At 33.5% G+C, this 20849-nt stretch overlaps 2 protein-coding genes across 2 annotated transcripts; one reads left to right on the top strand and one right to left on the bottom strand.

The window, feature by feature from the left end:
- Positions 1 to 1194: 1194 nt before the first annotated feature.
- Positions 1195 to 18924, top strand: LOC103485529 (delta-1-pyrroline-5-carboxylate synthase; the record flags this gene model as incomplete). The annotated part of the gene is given in 21 exon segments (NM_001328443.1): positions 1195 to 1333; positions 1705 to 1776; positions 1930 to 2033; positions 2178 to 2280; positions 2448 to 2609; positions 2817 to 3094; positions 3439 to 3589; positions 3655 to 3819; positions 3988 to 4065; positions 4286 to 4375; positions 4481 to 4567; positions 4643 to 4729; positions 4883 to 4979; positions 5092 to 5195; positions 5343 to 5418; positions 5794 to 5944; positions 6093 to 6161; positions 6332 to 6398; positions 6475 to 6545; positions 6679 to 7068; positions 18909 to 18924. Coding segments are annotated over 20 exon segments (2154 nt in total). The 5' UTR covers positions 1195 to 1273.
- On the bottom strand, positions 7382 to 9433 carry LOC103485528 (uncharacterized protein At2g39795, mitochondrial). Its single transcript, XM_008443177.3, has 3 exons — positions 9016 to 9433; positions 8171 to 8517; positions 7382 to 7936 (listed from the first exon to the last, which is right to left on the bottom strand). Exons 1-3 carry the CDS (start codon positions 9265 to 9267, stop codon positions 7777 to 7779), a joined length of 759 nt encoding a protein of 252 aa, XP_008441399.1. The 5' UTR covers positions 9268 to 9433; the 3' UTR covers positions 7382 to 7776.
- Positions 18925 to 20849: the final 1925 nt, after the last annotated feature.

The following is a 20849-nucleotide window of genomic DNA, read 5'->3' as shown; positions in this document are numbered from 1 at the left end:
GACCCGGGATTTATTTTGAAAATAATGAAATTTCTTCTTTCACATTTGATAAAAATTGACTGTAGTTGTACTTGTACCTATTTGATCAAATTTGTTATACACATAGATGTAGATATATTTAACAAAGTCTTTTTTTTTTCTTAAAAGCAAATTATTAAACTTTTTTTATATATATTTCTGTGTGTCTAGGTCAGCCAGGAGAGAACATGATAGACCAAAAAATGAGCCAACCAATGGAAGGTAAGTCGATTGGAGATAAGTGGAGGTTTGAACATATGTTGGTTTGGAAAAACAACTAAAACCAACAACAATTTTAAACTAAATTAAAGTCGGTCTGTACTCTATGGTCAAAATCAGTTTAAACATTTACTAATTCGATCATAATTCAATGTAAGTTTGGTCGAAAAATCGACTTTGACCGATTACCTCTAAGACCAGTTTACAAGCACCACAACTAAATTTAACCAAATTTAATAAGTAATTCTCCATTTTTTTCTTCACAGATGTTATATTCAATTTTTTTCTTTTTATATAAATATAGTTTACTAATAAATAAATAAATATATATATATATATTTTATGAAGATGTAGAAAGTAATAAAGTTTAAAGTTTTAAAATTTGTTAGTTACAGATATTTGATTATGAGAGAATCTACTTTTGAAATCAGATGGTGAATAGATTTTGTAAATGATGTTACTAAAAAGTAAAAGATTAAAACTATATTTATTTAACATCATATTTATGAGAACTGAAAATATTTTAATATATTCATTGATATGATTAGACTCAACAAGTTACCATTAAAATGTGTAAGAATTATGTTATTGGTAGATATTATTTTTTTTTGTAATGAATTTATTAGTAATATACATTTTAAAACAATTTTATTAATATATTAATATTATTATTATTTTAAAAAGGAAAAGAAATTGAACCGGAGGGGAGGGTGACACGTGTAGATTGGGGGGGGGGGGGGGGGGGCGGCCCTAGTTAATCCTGATCCGGTGAGGAAAAAACATGCAGCCAATAAAGAATAACAGTATTTTATGACCATCGAATTACATTGGTCACCACATGAAAATTAATATATTCAATTGAAAGAAATGGAAGTAAAAACCCTCGTTCTCATTTCCCATCTACGCCTACCATTTTCCATTCCTATATAAAACTGCTCCCACTCTCTCTTTTAAATGACCAAACCCTTGCTAACTCTCCTCACCTTTTCTTTTCTATTTCTCTCCAGTTGACTCACCACACCACTCTCTCTTCTTCATGGATTCCATGGATCGCTCCCGAGCTTTCCTTCGGGATGTCAAGCGTCTCGTTATCAAGGTGTACCTTCAGTTCTTAACCATTTTCATATTTCTCGCTCTTCTTTGTTTTACCTGCTAATGCTGCTTCCTTCTGTTTGTATTTCCGACTTTATTTCGCTGCACCTCATTTTGTAGTTCCGATTGCGATTGGATGGTCAAAGGCGATGCTTTGAGTTTTCCCTTCTGATTTCTCTCTTTTCATGCATTTTTTATTCGATTTTTTTTTTATTTATACTCCATTTCTTTGCATATTTCATGATTCTATCGCTTTTCTGTACAAATTCTCTTCAATCTTTTCACATGCAGTTTACGCTTCGATTCTGGATCATGAAACCATTGATGATTTGATCGACTTACCTGTCTTTGAATGTCTCGGTTTTGTCATTGAAGGTCGGGACGGCAGTGGTGACGCGCAGTGATGGAAGATTAGCTTTAGGCAGATTAGGAGCATTGTGTGAGCAGGTATTTACATTTTATTCATAACTCCAGTTTACTACAAGTTTATAGTGATAGGAGATTTTTTTCCTTCCCTTTCATTATCAGCCTCTGGTTCCGGTGGCTTTTATTTATTTATTCTATTTCATTTCAATATTAAGATTTTAATCGGAAATGCAGATCAAGGAATTGAACTCTCAAGAATATGAGGTTATTTTGGTTTCGTCTGGTGCTGTTGGTATTGGTCGTCAAAGGCTCCGGTATAGGAAGCTCGTTAATAGCAGGTACCTTTTTTGTCAGATAAGTTCCAACCAAATTGATTAAGAGGACAATGAAATTTGATATAGTCTTGAAATCAAGTCAAGTGATTTACTTTTGTTTGAAGAAAAAAAAAAGTATTTTCTAAGATTTTATTATGAATAATGTAGTTTTGCTGACCTTCAAAAACCACAAGTTGATCTTGATGGGAAGGCATGCGCAGCTGTTGGTCAAAACAGTCTTATGGCTCTTTATGACACATTGTTTAGTCAGGTGATGACCACTCTTAATTTAGTTCCTTTTTTTTTCATTCAAATTTTTAACTCAAGATTTGCTTCTAGTTTCTTAACTTATTTGTTTGGCTCTGGCCAGATAGCTAATTTAAAACTTGTCAATAAATGGATTTTTTGTTTGACATGTTCTTTTTAATTTCTTGGCAGCTGGATGTTACATCTGCTCAGCTTCTGGTTACTGATAATGATTTTAGGGATAAAGATTTTAGAAGGCAACTTAGTGATACGGTGAAATCATTACTCGCTCTTAAGGTTATTCCTATCTTCAATGAGAATGATGCAGTCAGTACCAGGAAAGCTCCCTATGAGGTTTGATACTTGCTTTCTCTATCGTTCTTCTGATCTGCTTTGGGATCGGTAGTTTTAAATAAATATTTCTTTGTGATTGTGACAAATAATTCAAAACCTCCTCTCTTATTTTTCTATAGGGATCTTCAAACAAAACGAGTTATTTCTTTGCTTTTCCACATCTTCTTCACTTATCTCACACTATTTGTTTTTTACGACTATTCTCAGGATTCTTCTGGTATATTTTGGGACAATGACAGTTTGGCAGCACTTTTAGCTTTGGAGCTAAAAGCTGATCTCCTTGTTTTGTTAAGCGATGTAGATGGTCTATATAGTGGGCCACCAAGTGACCCTCACTCAAAGTTAATCCATACGTATGTTAAGGAACGCCATCAAGGTGAAATTACCTTTGGAGACAAGTCTAGGGTGGGAAGAGGTGGTATGACTGCTAAAGTTAAAGCTGCTACTGGTGCTGCGTACGCTGGCATTCCTGTTGTTATCACTAGGTATGCTTTATTTCTGAGTGCCTCAGGAATCTCCTCCCTCTTTCTCTATATCTATTAATAATTGTTCCATGAATATCATGCACTATACCAGTAAATAAATGAACTGCAAGATTTAATCAACCCCATGATTCAGGACACCCGGTAGGTTATTTTAGGAGGTGGTAGACAATCCCATATCACATGCTTTTGCAGAAAGGGATAAAAAGTTCCTAGTTTACAAAACCATGCTTCTTTGAAACTGAATTTTGCCTAGGATGAATGGTTTTTCCATTCAAATTTCATTTTCTTTTATATTATATGAATGTTGATTGAATCTAAATGGTTCTTTCCATGTTCATTTGCAGTGGATACACTCCTGGTAATATCCTTAAGGTCCTTAAAGGAGATCGTATTGGTACCCTTTTCCATCAAGATGCTCATTTGTGGGCTCCACAAAAGGATGATGGTGCTCGTGATATGGCTGTTGCAGCTAGGGAAAGTTCGAGAAGGCTGCAGGTAATTGCCCATTGCTTTGTATGCAATGTTAGCATGATTTTTTATACGCAGTTTACATTCCATAGGCAATCTCTTCTCAAGAGAGGAGAAAAATTTTGCTGGATATAGCTGATGCCCTTGAAGCAAATGAAAAACTGATCAGTACTGAAAATGAGGCTGATGTTGCTGAAGCTCAACAGAGTGGATATGAAAAGGCCCTAGTATCAAGATTGGCAATGAAACCTGGAAAGGCAAGACTTGAGATCTTTTTAATTCTCCTGATTGCCTGATTTTAACTTTGTTACAAATTCATAGACTGACTACACATTTACTCAAATATATGGTATTAGATGCTGCCGTATAAAGTCTCAATGCCTGTCTTTTCTTGGAGAATATTGATATTAATTGTATGTGAACAGATATCCAGCCTTGCCAACTCCATCCGTACACTTGCAAACATGGAAGATCCAATTGGTCATGTATTGAAGAGGACTGAGGTAACAACTTATGGACTTCTTGTTAATACACACTGCAACGATATAACTTTTTTCATGTGAACTGAATTGAGCCTGTTTCTGAAGGTATTGGGATTCAAAGTATTCAAAAATTTTCTTTTGACTAATTTATAATTAAATCCCTTTCAATACCTAAGGATGCCTGGATTTCTTCCCCACGTTCAAATTTTCCTCAACTTGAGACTATGGTTGTTGTACTCAGGTTTCAGATGGACTAGTTCTTGAGAAAACATCATCTCCTCTGGGTGTTCTATTGATCGTGTTTGAGTCTCGTCCAGATGCATTGGTACAGGTTAGTATAAATTGTTTAGGGAGAATCAAAGTGTTGTCAAACTTTGGTGTTTACAATGTTGAAACTTTCGTTTGATATTAACCCTTGGATTTGTGATTTATGCAGATAGCTTCATTAGCAATCCGGAGTGGAAATGGTCTTCTCTTAAAAGGGGGAAAGGAAGCAAGGCGATCAAATGCAATATTGCATAAGGTATCCTATTTCGTTCATGGTCATACCACAAAGACATTTTACATATTGGTTCACTTTCCTTTGTGCTATGTTTAGGTTATCACGGGAGCCATTCCAGAAAGTATTGGTGGGACCCTAATTGGACTTGTAACTTCAAGGGAGGAAATACCAGATCTACTAAAGGTGCATTAAGTTAAAAACTTTTTTGAATTCTTAGTTTTTGTTACCATGGGTTGGACTAGTGGTCAATGGGTCATTTAATATGGGTTGACTTTTTTGAATTCTTAGTTCTTAATTTCATAAATTTTTTTTTCTTCAATTATCACATCATTGTAGCTGGATGACGTTATTGATTTGGTGATCCCAAGAGGCAGCAACAAACTGGTCTCTCAAATTAAGAATTCCACCAAAATTCCTGTTCTTGGTCATGCTGGTAATGTGGATAGACTCCAATTCTAATTCAACGTATTTGTCTAGTAGATTATTTTTGGTTTTAATGAAACAAACCACAAAGGTTGTAAAAATATCTGCTCTTTGCTATGCAGACGGAATCTGCCATGTGTATGTTGACAAGTCTGCTGATTTAGAAATGGCAAAGAGAATTGTACTGGATGCTAAAGTAGACTATCCAGCAGCCTGTAATGCAATGGTATTTCATTCATTTCACGATTAACTTTATTTTGTTCCTTCTCCACTTCATTGGGTGATTATCTATTCCCTAAACGAAACATTTTTTTTCATCATACTTCTGTTTTAGATTGGATTCTGTTATGATTCTCTTATTTCTTTAATGCAGGAAACGCTTCTTGTTCACAAAGACTTGGTCCAGACAGGTGGGCTGAATGAGCTTGTTGTAAATCTCCGCATCGAAGGTCTAACTTCCCTTTCTTTTTCTTCAGAATGCATGTATTACCACAATGAATGGAGATAATTGTGCAGCCTTGCTGCAATTTCTTCTGAGCATACTTCTTATGCTTTTGGTCACCAACTCCATCACAAGAAGGCAGTTGTCAAAGATTTTGTTTTTATTATTTTTATAAGAGAGGGAGTTGTTAAAGTTATTAGAGCACAAATCCTAAACAATACTTCTGTATCCTTTTGAAGAACACAAGGGCTAAAACGAGTATTAATGAATAATAATGAAAATAGATGGCATAAGTTTAACACCTATAGATCATTTTTACTCCGTTAGTCTAGGAATATTTAACACCTAATAAATTAAAAGCCGTTAAATTTCCCTTTAGCAGGTGTTACTTTGAATGGTGGACCAAGGGCGAGCTCTCTGTTAAATATCCCCGAGGCACGGACATTTCATCACGAATACAACTCATTGGCTTGCACTCTTGAAATTGTGGATGATGTTCTGGATGCCATCGATCATATACATCAGCATGGAAGGTATGCAAACATTTCTTGATGAAAGAGCATTTCAAATTGCTAATTATCTGCATTCTTGTATATGTTTGAAGGGAAGCATGCATTTTGTTTACTGATCAATAATACTTCCATCTGTTGCTCACAAAAGGGTTTCTCTGTAAACTGGCAGTGCACACACTGATTGTATTGTTACGGAAGATCGTGAAGTTGCTGAAGTTTTCTTACGTCAAGTTGACAGGTAGGGAGACACTATCAACTTTATTTGGCAATGTTCCAGCTTCCTGCTCCATTCTTTTATAAACTTTCTGTATTATTAGTACTTGCGCGAGTGAAACAGATTGCATGTATTACACAATGGTGCCTTCTCGGGGTAGCTTATTTTCTCCGTTTGATATTTTCTAATGGCAGTGCTGCTGTCTTCCATAATGCAAGCACACGATTTAGTGATGGGGCTCGATTTGGTCTGGGTGCTGAGGTACGAAACGATATAATATCAATCAATAGAGTTAACTTTGTTGCTTGCTTTTTTACACATCCATTGTTTAAAACAGGTTGGGATTAGCACAAGTCGGATCCATGCACGAGGTCCAGTTGGAGTTGAAGGATTATTAACAACCAGATGGTATGAACACATTGCAGTCTTTCAACTTACATTTCTAATATTCTACACACATCGTATAATGTCATGTGACGTGTCAATGTACATGCGAGTATGATATCAGCATTTTACTAAAACTTGCGTTGATAAATGGCAGGATTCTTAGGGGAAGTGGGCAAGTGGTGGATGGGGATAAAGGGGTTGTTTACACACACAGGGACATCAAGATTGAGTCTTAAAACTCATCACTGTTCCAGCAGCCCAAGAATTCGTTCTGGCCATTTATGTATAAAATAAATGTTATTTTCTTTCTCCCTTTCGAGTTTCAGTGTGATTGATACTTGAAAAAACAAGATTTAATTAGAGTTCAGAAGCGGCTAGTTTTTTCTATATTATTTGCTTAGTAGCTTAGGAACTCTTTCTTCAGGGGCTGGAAATCCAGAGTTTAGTTGTAGTCTTCTTGTAGGTCTTCAATCTCAAAGTAACCTACCATTTGAATAGATTAGGTATTCATGTAGTTTGAGACTCATTTTGTTTGTGTGCTTTCAATAAATCCCATAATCAATCTCTTCATTAGTTAATTAATTTTTCTTTTTTACATGTTGGAGTGGAAAAATTGAATTGCATTTCTGACGCTAAAATTGATGGCATAAGCGTGTTTGAAGCTAACTCTCAACACACTCTAATAAAATACAATATCAAAATAATTTAAAAAATTCATAGATGGTCAATTTTTCTTTTTTTACAAAAGTAATAAACTTGTAAGGATTAATTTTAAGATTTATTGAACAAAAATAAACCCATGATAAAAACAAAAATAAACCCATAGGATAAAAGATCAGGTGGTTTAAGATATCATATAATAAAAACAAACCAATTGAATAAATCGTTGATTCATCGATGGTTTTGTGAGTTTTAGATACAGAATATTACGTTAGGGATTTCTGACCAACTGGGGAGGGCTAGAAGTTAGAAGTTAGAACAAGTTTTTTATTTTAAATTACAATATTATTACTTAAAAACATGAAATACTAATAAATAAGATAGATGAATTCTTCAGATACAAAATGCTTGCCAATGACGCATACTACTGAATCTAACACAAGTAAACCTCTTTAATTGTAACAGAATAATAATCTCCGGATAAGTTCATGACTCAAACGTTCATTCTGGACGAAAAGATGAAAGAAATTAAAGTTAACACTCTAAAACAAAAGGAGAAGACTGATTCATTGGCTATAGAAGTTTATTCTTCTTATGCTTCAACAAAGCTCTTGAGTTTGGTCAGCCACGTCAAATACTCTCTGCTGTCTTTGTTGATCATGTACTCATGCAAGAAGTTCGTTGTGCTCGGTTTAATACCTCTAATCTCCAAATACCTATGGAAGGCCTTCTGAAGATTCTCATCCAAATCACTGAAAAGAAAAATAGCACATTAGATATAACATAACCATCGTCATCATAGAAAAATAGTTACTATCTTTATGCATCCAACATATTGTTTATACTCACTCTTCTCAAAAATATTTTAATTTATTGTTTGTGCATGTGATGTGATGAGAGTCATCATACACCAATTAAAGATTAAACAACTTGGAAAAGAAACTTGAAATTACAAGAACCTTCTACTTAAAGTGCAAGATACTTACTGGAAGTCAGGGCCTTCATAGGCAATTTGATCGTCAGAATGCTCTGGATTTTTAACAACCAAGCTGTCTATGGAAATCTCATCAGGGTAAGCGCTGCAACTAAACTCTAGGGAAGGCCCAGTTTTCTTAGAGACACTAACAACCAAAGGGATACAAGACTGATTTGCCTTACTATCATCCTCCTCGTCGTCCTCGTCATTGTCATTAGCATTCTGACCAGTAACTAGATCAGGCATGTGAACTTCAACAACAATGACTTCATCCTGATATGTTCTTTTCAAAGTTACAGTTTGCAAGCCGGGGTGATCTTGAATCTCAAATGGGAATCCTTCGGGCACCTCTTCAACCTGTTGATCATTACAGCCATTTAATGAAACAAGAGATTCATCCATACATAACATATCAAGAGCAATTAAAAGGTTCTCAGGTTGAAGCAAGTCAGACCTATCAGACTCATATTGCGATCACACACCCAAAGAGGAATCAATCAATTGCTAGCTCAAGAATGGAAAACTCTGCATGCTAAAAGAACCAAGGTAGTCTACTCTAAACTTTGTTAAAAATCATGTAAGTTCCACCACCAATGCAGCAGAGCTCAGACAAGTAATGTACGGACGTTGAACATGTAGATGCAGAAAAAAAAAAAAACCAGTAATGACGGTTTGTCTTTCTTTAATTGAAAGCTCGTTTAGTACTTTAGAAAGATTACCTTCTTGGATCCCCATTTCTTTCGTTTTGATTATGACTGATTATAGTAAACCAAACAGGAAACACTTCCTAAGCCTTACAAAGAATGAAGAAATTGTGCCGGGAAAGAGAAAAAGGAAAAAGGAAGTAAAGCTCACCCGATCGTGATCGTCAGTTTCGGTGGCGCATTGGATCTCGGAGTCAATGACTCGAAGGAGAGACTCATCGGAACTTGAGCGATTTGAAGAGGAAAAATCTCGAAAAGAAGTGACCGAGGGACGGAAAAGCGGGCGGTGGGTGTTGAAGGAATTGAAAATAGAAGTAGCGTAAAGTCGTTGGCCCCGAAAGAGACGACCGGCTAAGGGGCAGAGAGAGGAGGCGGATTTTCTGATAATGGATGCAAGAGCCATTTTTGGTTTGGGAAGCGAGAGAGGAGGAAGAAGGGTTTGTGTTTTAGGGTTTAAGAAAGGGTTTTTGACGGCGACCAATTACTTAAATATCGTAAATGAAAAAAAATATTTAAAATATTTATTATAAAAGTGTAGTTCTTATAGTTTTAAAAATATTTTACCTTCTCTCTCCCATATTTTAGGTTTAACTCAAGACTTTGTCTTTTAATATTGTGTGAAAATTTGAATTTGGTTATTCTTCCTTCTTTTTTTTTTTTTCTTTTTATATTTTTGTGAAAATTTAAATTTAGTTATTGTTTTCCACCTTAAAAATTTATAATTGTATTTTTATAATTATTAAAAAAGTATGGTTCTTAGAACATTTTTTTTATAATGACATGTAACTAAAAAATTAAAGGTAAATTAAAATATTTTTTAATAACTAAATTACGTTAATTTATAAGATAAAAGAAATATTTAGTTATTTAAATATTGTGGTGGGAGATTGATTGTAGTTGAAAAAATATTTAGTTTAATATTGTATATATTTAAATATATTGGGTGTTGAAGACTCGACTAATATTAAGAAAAAAAATAAATGTATAGTGTTCAAAACTAGACATAAGCCCCAAGAAATAATAATATCTTTTTCCTCTTCCTCTGATCTATCTCTACTTTCTGAATAATAAAATAATAAAAATTTTCTTTTATCTGAAAATAAATTAAATTAATTCTTCATTTTTCTTTTACCTGCATATTTGAGATGGAAAATGAAGAATAAAACAATAAACATGTTTAAGAAAATTTCAAAATAGGTTTGAAGACTTTCTCTTCCGGTAAAGATTAAAATAATAAATTTATTTGAATTCTTCACTTTCTCTTCTTGCAACACAACAATCACTACTCTATCTTTCATTGTAATTATTGTTTTTTTTTTCTTAATTAACCTCTGGCCCTCAGTTTCCCTCCCTTTTCTTTCTTTGTATTTAGATTGGGCTCACTCCAATTCAACCACTAAAACCAAAACCTTAGATTTGATATACAAATATTTTTATTAGTTTTATTCTCATTAGTTACAATTTTTTCTCAATCATTTCTTTCATAAACTTTTTATAGAAAGTGGTAAAAGAATAATATTTACAAATAAGTCATTCCAAATTTGTTTAGTTAAGTTGGTTTTTAATCCAACATTTTTTATTGAAAAATCAAATTTATTTAGTGGTTGGTATTTATTTTATTGAATTTGTATTTTGTTTTAATTATAGATTTTATTTATATTATGATACTACTACTCTTACATTTTGTAGATCGAGACATAAAGAACGAAACAAATTATTACATAGATAAATTGTACTTAATACTTTTTTATGTTTTTAATAATTATTTTTTTATGTAGTACTGTTGGGTTGGATTAATATCAAAAAAGGAAGAATCATCATCAATTTGAGGAAAAAGAAAATTATTAATTAGAAGCATATTTTAAGTAGATCTATGGTTTCATTTTGATATTAAAGTTCTACTACTACATCTATCATATTTTGGGTATGTATATTAAAAAACATATAAATGTTAAAAAGAGACCCTAAAATTTTTATTTTTTTTTACAATTCACGGAGATCAAACAACAAAAGACTTTGTAATATTGTAGATGATCAATAACAAGTCCTTGATATATTTAATAATAATGAGAGGTATATGGAGGAGATACATTATATGTAGGATGTACCTATTGCACTTCCACTAGTTCATAAGAGACATGTTCAAGTGGAAGAAGTTGTGAACTCGATGAAGTTTGCAATGATGTGGAAGAAGTGTCTCATATGACATATATAGACACGGAGCCAAACTGGTTATGTAGTCCAATGATGATGATGCCAACATTTGGAGCAGGATATTGTGATTATGAGGTTGGTATACGATATTATGATTTAGGGGTTGGTCTATCGTCTTCATACATGTGGATGTCGGTCTATCAATTTCTTGCACATGCATGGACACGGATGTGACCGTGGAGATTATAACGAATATTTGTACTATGAAGCACTTGCAGAGGTACTAGATGGACAAGAGTACCAACAAGAACCAGAGAATCAAGAAGAGTCAGAACAATACAGAGTTCAAAGTCAACGGTGACAACCAGCGTTGTGGAACACGTTTATTTTATTTTATCTTTTAAATGAATGTAATTTGGTTATTAACAAATATTTTAGTTTACATTTAGTTTTTTCAATTATTGATCATTATTAAAAAGTATAATTATAAATTTTCATAAAATTTGTGACAAATGAATAAAAGATAAGAATACATAATCTATAAAAGCATTGAAATTTCAATATGTTTTGATTTAAAAATAAAAAATCTCTGATTATCTAATTATTTAAATTTACATATTTTTTTAAAAAGAAATTATTTAAATTTACATATTTAAAAGAAGAATTTGGGAAGAGAAGGCTTTGGTTCAACCCAAGACATTAAAGAGAGAATAAGAAGGTAATGGTTTAATCCAAGACATTGGAGAGATAATACAAATCTACCATATTTCTATAAATATTTTTGAAACTACAATATTTGGTTAAATATTGTGTAAACTAACACCACACATACACCCAACAATTCTTCCCATCACCAATTCCCTATCCTCCTCTTGTTTTCTTTTAGGGGAAGGGGTAGGGTATGATAAAACTATGTTTTGATAAAAGTAGTTTTATGATAAACCTAGTTTTATTATAACATGTGTTTGAGAGAAGGATTTAAGAAGGTAGTTTTACGGTAAGTTGTGTTTGGGGGAAGGGTTATGTGGATAAGGTTATAATAAGATGTGTTTGAGGGAAAGGTTATGTAGGTAGTGTTGTAATAGTGTTGTGATAAGATGTGTTTGAGAGAAGAGTTATGTTGGTAGGTGGATGATAGTATTATGATAAGATGTGTTTGAGGGAGGGGTTATGTGGGTAGGTTTGTGATAAGATATGTTTGGGAGAAAGGTTATGTGGGTAGGGTTATGATATGTTTTATTATTTTTTTTTATAATTTTTTTCAAGTCATTTTCTAAATGCAATACACATATTGCATATTTTTAATTTTCCAAATCGTCGAACATTTTGTGTAACAATTTGTCTTACTTTCTCTAACACTAACACCCATATTTAACGTGATTAAATTAGTAATTACGTTTCACCTAATTGTCTTTCTTTTTTATGTTACACGCATATCGTACACATTTAAATCAAGCAACCAACACTCGGAAACACAAATTTTGTTAAACAGAATTGCATTAATATGAAAGAATAAAATACATATCGAAACAGTTTCATTCAATAGAATTACCAACAACAGTCAAATACATTTAACGAGCAAACTAAAAAAACATAAGGTCAGGCGGTGGAAGTAGAAGAACATTCAAACGTCTTGTTGTAGAAGCACTCTGCAAAAGTCCATCTTCTCGTTGTCAGGTATTTCGAGGAAACCTCTCATGTCGTCCAAACTACGAAATAGTATTTGCGAGTAGCGCTCCCTGTCCAATCTACTTTAGTTCAGGGATAGCATGCAACTAGTGAACGACTTCCTGGCGGACTGCGATTTCATTTTGCAGCGCAACAGTGGGCCACTTGACAATGGTCTTCAGCTGGTCATTCGCATACTCCATCGCCTCATGAATGAGGTCAATAGTCTCTGCACGCTGCCCTCCCCTCTTTCTCTTTGATCCATTTGATCTCATCCTATCGTCAAATGCTCGACCAGGTCGTAGGGACTATACATTCTCTTGCGACATGTTAAAGCCCTGGCTGCACATAGTAGGGATCTCCATATCGTTTCCATCATGTGGTTGAAATCCCTCGTACCCGCTGGGGTCATTCGACTCGACATCGACGAATATCTTTGCACGTTCTCCTGTCGCCCTATCTTTTTCGAACACATAGGACAATTCATCGTAATAGGGGAAAGGCTTGTTGAGGAGGGCCTTCGCTGCAGGATGTGTCTACGTAAGACAAAGTGAATAAAAAATTACAGTTAGCTATACAACCCAACCAAAGTAACATTTCAAAGTATTTTCCTTTTTTTCATACCTGGCCCAGTTGTTGAATATGTCCTTCTCAGCAATTATGCACTTAGTCTCATCATTCTATTCGAACCTACTGCATGATAGGCCATACATTTATGCTATTGCTTGAAATGTTCACTTCAATATCTTTTTACGGTAGTCAATAACAGTAGTAGCTTGGACATTACATCCCGATAACTTCGCTGCCATCATTCGGACAAGTTGTGCCAGGTAACCCGGTCTGGACGTATCGTTGTTCAACTTCCATCTACCAGCAGATACTAACTTCACCAAACACTCCACAAGTGTGGCCTTCTCCTCTTTTGTCCATACATGCTTTAGTGTATATCATGGAAATGTATAATTTTTCATTAATTTCATTCATGCACGTATACATTCAACATATAAGAAGACAGTAGAGGTACTAAAATAGCAAAAACAAAGCGCTACTAATTGTACACAGTGGCATCCATTGATTACATAACTGCCATTGATTGATCATCCCTGCGGCTAATTCATCTTGCCACTGAGTCCATTCGTAGGAGGTCTCAATGTAATGAACGTTGTCACCTGCGATCGTCGTGTAGGATGAGTCTCCCTCGTCGATGTCCTCTAAATCATCGATTTTTGTCATCTATTTGTTTATCAGATTGTGTTGTAGGCAACATGTTAGAATCGTGTGGCATTAAACTTGGACGGGGTAGTATGACTTGCCACGAATCATTGCCCATCATCCCTTCAACAGATTGAACGCGCGTTCAATAACATTCTGTGCCGATGCGTGTTTCATGTTGAAGTACTCTTTGGCTGTTATTGGTGCATTTTTAGCGCCATGACATTCTTGCAAGTGATACCTTTGTCTGTAAGGAGCGAGAAATTCCTTCGCGTTTGGATACTCTGCGACGCACAGATTGTAAAATCCTGTTATGTTACACAACGGGTTAAATGCGATGATGTAGGAAGTTTTAAATGTCGGTTGGAGGAGTAGAAATTATAAATACCCTTGGGAACTTGCAGTCCGTTTGGGCATGAAATGGAATCTCAAAGAATGAGCGGATCAACTACGAATCCTTCCCAGCTTGCCAAGACGAATGTGAAATCGCCTTTCGTGTCGTACACTCTGAGGACATTAGTGCAACTTTGCCCTTACGTGTTCTGTACCTAGGGTGATCGGTTTAAGGCACATTCACATTTATGTAAGTCTCATCTAATGCCCCAAGGCAATTCTGCAGGGTTAAACAAACCACCATTAATTAGTGGGATGTAATAATACGTGACATACATATGACATCAGATAAGCGCACCTCGAAGCACTTCCATCGTGGATAGGTGCATGTGTTAGTTACTGGTTGTGGTTTCTTCAGCAACTCATCGTGCAGTCGTATCACAACCGATAACAAGGAGTTGAAATGATGGGAAACAATCTCACTGGACCAAAAAAATTCCCTTTGGATGACTCGATTCTTCATGTCAAAGGTCAGGACGTGTAAGAACATTGCAGCCATTTCCTCTACATCGACAATTTCTATCGACAAACGACTAGTAACAGTCCTTAGTAAGAGGCATAGAATGGAAAATGTTTGCCTGTCCATTTGAGTACTTTGGCGATATATTAGGTCTGACTTGTGTATCATACAAAGTACGCAAGCTGCTTAATTCTATGCCTAGTATCATAGGGTGTATGTATTATTCGCTTATTGTCGTTCGTGAGTGTTGGACCAGTATCGCAACCCTAGAGGTGGGTGAATAGGGTTTAATTAAACTTTTTAACAAATAAGCCTAAATTAAACTAATTAGATAATTTTTAAATTACATAATAAATTAGCTAAATTATGTTAAATAGAAAATTGATAAAAAGTATGAAATAAAGTATGTAATCAAACTCAACCAACAAAAATATGTAACTAAAATTAAATGCAAAAATAATTAGAAAAGAGTTAGAGAAGAAGATTCCGTAGTTTTATAGTGGTTCAGTGAAACTCGACCTGTATCCACTTTTTCAAGCACCTTTTGGAATTTTGGTTGAAATCTTCTTTTGACTCTTTCCACGTATTAGAGTCGATCGCTACTTGTTCCTTTTTCGGGTTAAGAGCAAATCCAATCCTTTCCACGGGTTAAGATCGAACCGTCACAATATGTTGAAATTTTAAATTGCATAAAAGAAAACTCTATAAAAGAGTGAGTATACAATTTTAAGCTCACAATAATTAATCCTTATAGTACAATAAGAATTCTATCAAGCACAAGATGAAAAGAATGAAAATTGGAAGCTTTAGAGAGAATAACAATGGTGGCTTTTGCGACTTTTGAGGATTGTAAAGATAAATAAAGTTCTTAAAAAAAACTTGGGGAAAAAATGAAGTATTTAAAAAGAAGGGAAAGATTGAAATCCAAAATCATTTTGGGTCATTGGATATAAGTAAAAGAAAATATGAATGATTGAGATTTAAACTCAATTAGTTGTTAGACACAACACAAATAATAATTTAATAATATTTCTTTTTAAAATAATTTGTTTAAAGCCGAATAAAAACAAGTTCACAATATTTTTTAAAAAAAACTAGCTGTTAGACACAAAGATAAATAATAATATAATAATATATCTTTTTTTTTAAAATAATTTGTTTAAAGGCCAATAAAAAAGGAAAATTTGAACAAATAATGTAGTTTTTAAAAATAATTATTAATATATTGTAGTTGTGAAAGTATCTAAAAAAAATGTGGTAGTTTTAGGTTTCTCTCTCCAATGTCTTGGGTTAAACATAAGCCTTGCTAATACTTTTTTTTTTTTTTTTAATTTAAACTTCTTGGTCTCCATTTGTATTCATTTTAATAGTTTTGTCAAAAATTTTGAATTTTGTTATTGCCTTTCAATATTAAAATTTGGATGAATATTTCATATTTTTCTAAATAATTAAATAATTAGATGAAATATTTTTAATAATAACACCTAATTGAAAAATTAAATGTAAGTTAAAATAATTTTTAATAACCAAATTAAATTCATTTAATTGATAAAAGAAAATCAATGTGTTCCACAACTTGGACGTCGTCGATTTTGAGTTGGTTGTCGAAGTTGACTCTAAACTCTATGTTGTTTTGGCTGCTCTTGGTTCTCTGATTCTTGTTGGTACTCTTGTCGATCTGATACCTCTGCAGGTGCTTCATGATATAGATATTTCTTATGTTTCCTGTAGCCACATCTGTGTCCATGCATGTAAGAAGTTGATAGATCGACATCCATGTATGAAGATGATGGACCAACCCTTGAATCATAATATCCTGTACCGACCTCAGAATCACAATATCCTACTCAAAATATTGGCATCATCGTCATTGGACTACCATAACCAGTTTGGTTTCGTGTCTGTGTCGTAGGAGGCACTTCTTCCACATTATGGTAAACTTCATTGAGTTCAACTTCTTCCATTCGAACATGTCCCCTATGAACTGATGGAGGTACAATAGGTAGATCGTACATATTATGTATCTCCTCCATGTACCTCTTATTATTACTACATATATCAAGGACTCGTTGTGGATCATTTGCAGCATCATGAAGTCTTGCGTTGTTCGATCTCTGTAAATTGTTAAAAAAATAGAAATATTTAATTGAATAAATAATTTAAGTAATTATACAATATTTAAATATGTACCAGATGACCCACAATTGCTCCTGGTCGAGTGATGTTGAGCCTTGTAATATTATTATACCATTGGATATATTCTTGAGTCACATCCGTATCAAATTGTTGAATCAAAACTCCTATTGCCATAAATCTTCTACGAGATTGCCATCACACTACCTTGTGCAACCTTGCCAAACCAATCTGTAACTCTTAAGTCAATGTTATGCAGAAGTGGTTCAGTATTGCATACTGGTGGGATATTTTGTTTCAGGCCGAATTGTCTGAGCACCTTATCAGGATGATGCCACTCATTAATATGGAAACATATGAGAAGATTGATGGTCCGCCATATATCTTAACCGATCTTATAAAAATTTGGTAAATTATCAATCACATTTTTGTAAGGCTCTTAAATAATCTGAAAATTAGTTTCTCCATGTGTATTAATAGAGTAAATTTTAGATTTTGATTTAATTATATCACTCATCTAGTATTGAACTATTGTTTGATATAAATTAAAATAAAATAGCATACTCTGAACCAAGTGCTCGTCCAGGTAGTAGATGATCGTTTGCATGTCTAAGCTGTGGAGCTATTGTGGGAAATTGTTCTCAAGCCCATATTTGAAGGAGTATCAACGGACCAGCAATGTCACAAACATCTCACTTTGATGCTTTGCATAGTTGTCTATACAACCATGCCAAGCATGCTCCACCCCACAAGTATCGACTCGCCTCATGTAAATCACCCAATAATGGTAGGAACATCAAATGCACAAAACTACCTGATTTATCAGAAAATAAACTTCCACCCATTAATTGTAAAATGTATGCTCTTGCATATCTGATCACGAATTCCTCTTCCACATCATCATCAAGTCCTGGAAATTGTGACGCTAATCACGTGAGACTTAATCTTGATCCCTTTATTTTATTAGCAGATGAGACCACACCAAGTAACATCTAACATAAATTTATTCAGTGTTCATGCACTTAACTGATAACAGGTTCTCCATGGACATGTATCCCTAATAATACTTCTACGTCATGCAAGGTGGTAGTGCACTCTCTAGTGGGCATATGAAACGTATGCATATCCGGTCTCCATCTCTCAATGAGTGCAGTAATATGGTGTCAATCTAACTAGATGAAACTCAATCTAACCACATCATAAAATCTAGATGCTTGGAGTAGAGGTAATATGTTATAGTGAAGTGGGATATTGCGTTGGACTACTGGCTCTCTACGTATACAACCCAACTTATCTACTGTTCTATCATCTCACACACAATTGAAGATCGATTTCAAGAAAACATCCCTTATCTGCATGGATGTCTGTTGGCAATAAACTAGAAGTTGTAGAATCCACAATAATAGCAAAATGGCCAACAGAATGAACAACGAAAGCAATTATATTTGTTGCCACATTTAATTTGATGTTATTATGTAGTAAACCCATTTAACATTGCTATCATTGATAATAGGCAAGTTCTTCTTAAGACATTCTATAGAACCTAAGCAGAGGTATATATCCAGATTATCATATCAATATAACTGCCTACTTTATATAGAAGATTATTTATAAGTCTTGAAAAAACATATGTTCATTCACTAAAATTTTTGAAACACTATAACTAATGTAACTGCTGGAATCGTTGAAAAAACCATCATCATATACTGCAATTTTGGCCATACCTGATAAGAAATAATAGAAATATATATCACTGCATAGTATTATTTTAAACATGCAAGGGTATATAATGATCACTGTATAGTATTATTTTAGATATGCAATGGTATATAATGACCACTGTACAATATTATCTAAATATGAAAGGGAAAGGACGTGGTTAATATACTTGACTGATTGTATATACTAGAAAGAGGGCCAACGATAACAGTTAAACGTTGTCATAGTTAAATTTCGTGACAGTTATTTTCAGTCATTATTCCAGCAGTTATGGAAAGTCTATTATGACAGTTTGAAAAAACTGTCACAATAGGTGTTTTTCATGACAGAAAATAAATGTCACAAATCTAGTATTATTAACAGATAATAAATGTCATTATTTATATTTTATGACAATGACTAATTGTCATCATTTCACGTAGCACGACTTTAATTGACTGTCAAGAATACCTTTTTCATGATAGTTTTTTTTTTTAATTCAAATGTCATATTTTTTTTCAGTCCCTATTTTTCTTGTCGCCCTGCCATTACACAGACTATTTCAAGCACAAAGTATTATACAATATGCCCATATGGAAACAAACCGTGAATGCTTTAATATATATACGTTAACATACACTTTGGTACAATTGTTGGTAAAGGGTTTGTACAATGATATAATGAACATACATGTTTTAGTATTAACAAGCTATTTAAATAAGTACATTTCAACCAAAATTTTGCTACCAAACCTATAAAAAGGCCTATAAATCAATCAATTGCGCAAATATAGCTTTACTGCTCCAATGAATTCTTGCAAAACCTAGTAAGAAAACAAAATGAAATTTTAGAGTATGACTCTACATATCAAGATAAGAATATAAGAAAGGTTTACATTAAGTTACATTCAGTTCATTTAACAGCAGCACGTACATAGATTCACTTCAACAACATAACATATTCACATACATGGAACATTCATATACACACCACCAGTCAATTTAATACAAAACCTTACCAATAAAAGGGTCAGCACAAAAGTGTAAGAAAATAAAACAAAAAATAAAACTAGTTTATATTCCTCCAACTACATATCTCTACTTAAGACAAAATTCTTTACTCTCCATTTAAGTAGAAGACCAACCATAATCATATGCACATATACAATCAGATCAGCTTAAAAAACTGCATTTTACTAACATCTAAGATAATCTTACCTCATTGATATCAGGATCTGTGATTTGTCTTCACCATTAAAGTGAGCTCTTTAACCCAACCAGGATTCTTCTTGACAAAATCTTCCTCTAATAGATCTTTCCCAGTCTTAATATCGAGCACTGTATTTTCCATAATAGGTTTCTTTTCTTGCTTCATGAAGCTTTCATGTTCATGCAATTCCAACAGTCAGTAAGAAAATTTCAATATTATTGTTCTTGAAGAAACTTGAGGTAATGTATTAGGAGCTAACCATCTTAAATTGGGATGAAAAACATTATACAAAATTTATAGCCACTGTCCTTGAGTAAAAGTATATTTCACTTTAATATACCATCACTACTTATTTGGAAAAAAATTAAGAATTAGATAAATAAAGTAAAAGTACATTTATTTGGAAAAAATAATTGAAAGAATCAGACAGCCAAGTTGCCTTTTAGCTTTGTGAAAATCTGCATTACTTCCCAGGAGAAAAAAAGTTACTGTAAATCCAACCCAAGCTGATGGAGGTAACGTCTTTGGATAATCTTGCATTATACATTCCAATCGGGTTGAAGACTTGAAAGAAGTCTTGGTAGCATCTTTGTATCTAACAATTTGTTTAAAATGAATCTTTCAGCTACTATAAGCATGTTAATAAATATGAAACATCGTTTAATTTTCAATATATCTACATGATTCAAAAGCTACCAAAGTTCAAAGTAATTTTTCATAAATGTAAGACATACTATAAATCAAAGATTTTTTTATTCAACACCTTTAGCATTTGAACCAAGTAAATGGGAAATCCTATCAAACTTTGAACCTGGAGAAGAGCCCGTTGTTAAAGCAAATATAAAGCAACAAGATTTAACTATAAGAAAATCTCTTGCACTGATTTTATTATTCGGAGATTATCAATAAACTAATACTAACTAAACTATACAGCAAGTTACTTCCATTACAGAATGGCACTCACATTTTTATGTGGCCAATGGAGAATACCAAAAGAAATAGAGAAATAAATTGACATGGATAGTTAACTTATCCTATTGGATGAAAATAGAGCTACA

This window comes from Cucumis melo, chromosome 3 (genome assembly GCF_025177605.1).
Source record: "Cucumis melo cultivar AY chromosome 3, USDA_Cmelo_AY_1.0, whole genome shotgun sequence".
Taxonomy (NCBI): domain Eukaryota; kingdom Viridiplantae; phylum Streptophyta; class Magnoliopsida; order Cucurbitales; family Cucurbitaceae; genus Cucumis; species Cucumis melo.
Note: the sequence above shows the minus strand (reverse complement) of the source record. Positions and strands in the feature narration are given on the sequence as shown.